This window comes from Pygoscelis adeliae, unplaced genomic scaffold, assembly GCF_000699105.1.
Source record: "Pygoscelis adeliae isolate BGI_AS28 unplaced genomic scaffold, ASM69910v1 Scaffold298, whole genome shotgun sequence".
Classification (NCBI taxonomy): Eukaryota; Metazoa; Chordata; class Aves; order Sphenisciformes; family Spheniscidae; genus Pygoscelis; species Pygoscelis adeliae.
The window spans coordinates 1750079-1755204 of NW_008825303.1; the positions used below are offsets into that span (position 1 = coordinate 1750079).

A 5126-nucleotide genomic window follows, 5' to 3' on the forward strand; every position below is an offset into this window, starting at 1 on the left:
GACCGATGCCCAGCCAGTCCCCGAGCAGCGGCCCCCCCGGCCAGCTTTCCCCAGTTTATGTACTGAGCACGACTTCCCATGGTATGGAATGTCCCTTTGGGCAGTTGGGGTCAGCTGTCCTGGCCATGCCCCCTCCCAGCTTCTTGTGCACCTCCGGCCTTCTCAGTCGGTAGAGCATGGGAAGCTGGAAAGTCTTTGGCTAGTGTAAGCATTACCTGGCAACAACTAACACATCGGTGTGTTATCAGCATTGTTCTGGTCCTAAATGCAAAGCACAGCACTGTGCCAGCTACTAGGAAGGAAATTAACTCTATCCCTGCTGAAACCAGGACAAAGGATTAACAAAGGTGTTACAGTAATAGCAAATATATGTCAGTGGGAAGCTGTGCTGGCTTGTGTTTCACTGTTCTGTTTCCTTACGTTCCGAGTGCTTCTGTTTCCATAGTAGTGCAAGTACTGCAGGAACATTGTTTGCTTTACAAGTTGTTCTTTAAAGGTGGAGCACAACAATCAGAGTTGCTGCAATGTCTGTGAGAACTGAGAAAGAGTTGAGAGGCAACTGGAAATGGTTTTCTAGATAAGACTTCTTCCTCACATCACCTTGTTCTCACAGTTTAATTGCTGTAAGGCTTTAAGTTAGACTATAGCTTTTAAAAAGCAATAGCTGAGCTGTTAAAAATATTGTAGTTCTATCTTAATGTTAGGAGTTCAGTTATGGGAAAAGTCCAAGGGTATAAAATCATGCCTAGATTTCCTTCAGGTGGAAGGCAAACGTCAGATACAGATGGTAGTATCTTTCTATACTTACTGATTTCACTTTCATCGGAAAGATTAAAAGTCTTTCCTACCTGATATTTGGCAGAAAATAGTGTTCCTCCAAACTTGGAAAAAGGCGTATTGCAGATTTTTTACATATGAGAGAATGTCTGCTGCAGTTTGCAGCTTTTTACAAGTTTTGTTATCTAAATGCATTGATTCTTCTCAATGAATATGTGACTGACTTTCGCGTTGTTATTTCCAGGAATCAGAATCACCTCAGAAAAAGAAATTAAACCCAACTATTATATGTAGTTTTCTGGCAGAGGGAGCTATGTTGGTGGAATCTGTTGACAGTAGTAAGAGGCAGGCAGGTGGTTGACTTGCACTTAGTTCGGTAGCCCTTTGTGTCTCTAGACAGTACTCAACAAATGGCAGCTTGTTTTCCTATCACTCTTGTAATTCCATTTATGAAATTTAAAATAGTACTGAAAACATGTATTAGACTGTTGACAACTGACAGAAAACCACATTACCTCATGTCAGCCGAGCATCGCTAACCGACCATAAATCACTCATCACAAACAAGGTAAACCGCATTAGGCTATACTTCCAACAGATTCGAAGTGCACAAATGTGTAGTTACCACAGTTCAGCTAATGTAGGGTAGCATTTAATGTGTAGCACACTCATCTGTATGTGAGCTCTCAGTGAGTATGTAGTTTTGTTTGCTTGCTGGAGACAAAGTTGTCAGATTATACTGGTATACAACAGGATAGTTGTGATGGTCTGTGTTCTTCTCAGCTCAGTATTTCAGGCTCTGTCAATAATCAGAGTATCTTTCATTATTTCAGACAGTTAAGGGAATGCTGGATAACCCCAATGAACCTGTGAGCGATCTCTCATATTTTGATTGTATTGAGGGCGTAATGGAAAACTCAAAGGTAATTTCCTTTTCCCACTTCTGCCAATTGTAAAGTGCGTTTCAATTATCAGAAGTTTCCACATGCATATCAAATGTGTTAGGAACACAGCACAGTGTTTATAGCTAAAATGTATGCTGCATTCCTTGATAAAACTCAGTCTGAGATAGGTCTCTTACAGGTGATTTCAGTTTTTGGTCATATAGAAGGCATATTGCCTCGGTAAGAAATTTTTAATTAAGTGACTGGTGTGCAATGCTGTTACAGTTTCCCTCTCTCTCCCTTGCTCTCCTGTGTGTTAGACAGCATGTCATACTTCCATGATATATTTTGACTGCAGCTATGTTAGAATGGCCCAAAGCATAAATGGGAGTGAAATATCGTTGTGTTGTTCTGTGCAAAACAGCTTAGAGAAATGTCCGAGCAGTCCAAATATTCCGGCACATCAGAAAATCTGTATGAAATTGCTGAAGTTATTTGTTAACATACCGTGCTATACATCTTTCTTTGAAGCTTATTATGTCCTTATTATTTGATGTGTTGGAATTGTCTCAGATCCTTCCTTCTCTAAAAGAAAAAGGAAGTGCTTAATGGATGTGCGTGTCACCTTGCATCTAATGCTCTACTGCAGTCAGATCTTGTTTTGAATTTTAAAAGAAAATAAACTGAATTCAGTGGGAGACACTGTGGGAATTATTGTGTATTCTAACATTCAGATGGTTCCAGCAGACTAGATGCAGTTTCATTTCCACTGAGTTTCCGTGAGTTTGGGGGCAAAGAAGATCCCGGATGTGTCAACAGCAGCTGCGGGATTGGCTGTCATGTTCTGCAGTCCGTGAAATGTACCTAGCACCAGGCTAGCTGTGATGACTAGTGGATGATAGCAAAAATAATGAGGGTTAATTCTGTATCCTCGTAGTCATTTGCACTATAATGGTGTTTATGTTCAGCACTGTCAATCCAGTGTTGATCTGTGTGCCTCATTCCTTATGCCACACAGAGGAATGTGCCCAATTCAGTGAAGTCGGTAGCTAGCTAAAATTTCTGGAAGCCAAGTCAGAGAGGTTTGTGGGCCAGAACTGGCTTAAGGCCAGGAATCGCTTGCCTTTGAGTGGTAGGGAAGCATATTGGGAAGGTAACTTTGTTTTTTAATTTCTGAGGTTCTTGGAGAATCAATGGCGGGCATTTCCCAGAATGCAAAAACTGGGGATCTTTTAGTCTTTGGAGAATGTGTTGGAGTTGCATCCAAGGCTCTTTGTGGCCTCACAGAGGCAGCAGCTCAGGTAAGCTACTGAAGTCTGTAAAGCAAGTATATGTTTTTATTTTTTTAGAAAGCTCATGTTGTGCATGTGTAAATCTGAGATTCACTTCCTTGTGGCCAAACAAATGATGACCTTGTACTACATGGCGTGCTCTGTGTAGATACACAGAAATTGTGTATACACTGCTGTACATTGCAGAAGCAGCAGAGTGCAATAACATGCGTATTTTATAAAGAAGGGAAATGGCATCAAGAAGGAAACTTTTCTGAGGATAAAGCAAATGTCAAAGCTGTAGCAGATGGAATTCATGTTTGCAGCTCAAGCTCTGAACTATTGTATCATAGAGAAGCACACAAAAACCAGCCACAGTTAAAATGAATGAATCAAGTTTGATTTAGTTTGTAAAAAATTCATAAAGAGCACTACTAATTTCAGACATTTTAAATAATAAGCAACCTGTTTCAGCTGTTCAGATACTTTGAGGATAACTGAAATTCTTAAGCTACTACAACAAATTAGAGTCTGGAACTGGTCACTGTGGTTTCACTTGATCTCATACCTGGGTGACTTGAACTTTTGAGAGCTGATACAGCCTCTTCAGTGAAGGATTTGGCTGTGGGGGATCAATCATGCTCTGCATCTGGAAACGGCTTCCTGATTTCCCCAAATATGGAATGTCTTGGTACGGACTTAATCTGCTCCACATCTATCCCTGCGTTGCCTTACTGGCATATCAAGATGACAGATAATTTTATCTGTAATGGAAATTCATCAAGAAATCTTTAAATACGGTTTTGACAGTTCAGACCATTCCTCCTTGTTGAGAGGTGTGAGACTTTTATTTAATGGAGAAAGAAAGTAGTCTTGAGCTGCAGTGAGACCAACAACTGCAGACTTGATGGGTCCTAAACTCAGTAGTAGCGCATTTGCTGTGAATTGGTTTTCTACTCAGACTTGATGAGATCCCTCACCACTTCCAACTGTGGCTAATCCAGTAAATAATTTGCTGATGCTTGTGACCATTAAAGCTCTTTCCATTGGCTATGCAAGTGAAAAATAACGTTTTCAGGGATACCAGCTGCTTAAACAGTGGAGAGTTTTGTTTTGACTAAATAACTTTCACAAGCGTAAGGGTAAGTTTTTTTGGTTTCAGAGGATTCTGGAGATTAATTACTAAAAAAAATGGTAATCGTACTTCACACTATGACTTCTGGATAATCTCTGACAACCATGTGCTATGATATGTGGCAAGCTTATCAAAGAACCAAGATGGATTTAGCATTGTTTCTTAGGATTGTTTTCTTCCTTTCTCCATTTCTAGGCTGCTTACCTGGTTGGCATCTCGGATCCAAACAGTCAGGCTGGTCAGCAGGGTCTTGTTGACCCAATTCAATTTGCCAGAGCCAATCAAGCAATCCAGATGGCTTGCCAGAATTTGGTAGATCCAGCAAGCAGCCCATCACAGGTGATTCCAGAGGATTGCAGTGAGATCATCATTGTTAGGACGTGTGACTTCGCTTTATTTGTGACCAAGCAAAGGAGTTTTGGTTTGAAACTGTTGCATGGCTTTGAACTGCAACTTTGCAGAGCTAGAGGATAGCGACTGTCGTGCTCCTTTGACAATCTGCTTGTTTTGTGCCATCTATTTGTACAGGTATTATCAGCTGCCACAATTGTGGCCAAACATACTTCTGCTTTGTGCAATGCGTGTCGCATTGCTTCATCAAAGACAGCAAATCCTGTTGCCAAGAGACACTTTGTGCAGTCTGCCAAGGAAGTTGCAAACAGCACTGCTAACCTGGTTAAAACTATCAAGGTACAAATGCTGCTTAATTGTGCTTCCTTCTTCCTTTGTGTTTTTATTTTTTTTTTCTGTTGAGACAGAATCAGAACAGTTAGAAATATCTTTTTACCTTCTGTGATGTGTATGGTTTAAGAAATCATTAATTACATTTTTGAAGACCTGAATTGGAAAACATGTTCAGTGGTATAACTGTGCCATAGTCAAGATGGAAAGAATTGGGCAATATTAATGTTAGGAGAGGTTGCTGGCCCATCCAGCATGAGACAATTCTGTGTTGATGAGCTTGCACCATGAGAATAATTTGCAAACAACTGAACGTGGAGGTTTTCAATGGTGTTACATTGCTTAATATCCAGAGGTTTGTGGAGGTATTTCTGACAG

At 40.6% G+C, this 5126-nt stretch overlaps 1 protein-coding gene across 1 annotated transcript in view; it reads left to right on the forward strand.

The window, feature by feature from the left end:
• Positions 1–5126, forward strand: part of TLN2 (talin 2) — a 175042-nt gene that overhangs the window by 109798 nt on the left and 60118 nt on the right. The window contains exons 33-36 of the mRNA XM_009330049.1: positions 1611–1700; positions 2840–2962; positions 4263–4406; positions 4596–4757. Coding sequence (XP_009328324.1) covers positions 1611–1700; positions 2840–2962; positions 4263–4406; positions 4596–4757 — 519 coding nt within the window. The remainder of the gene's footprint in view (positions 1–1610; positions 1701–2839; positions 2963–4262; positions 4407–4595; positions 4758–5126) is intronic.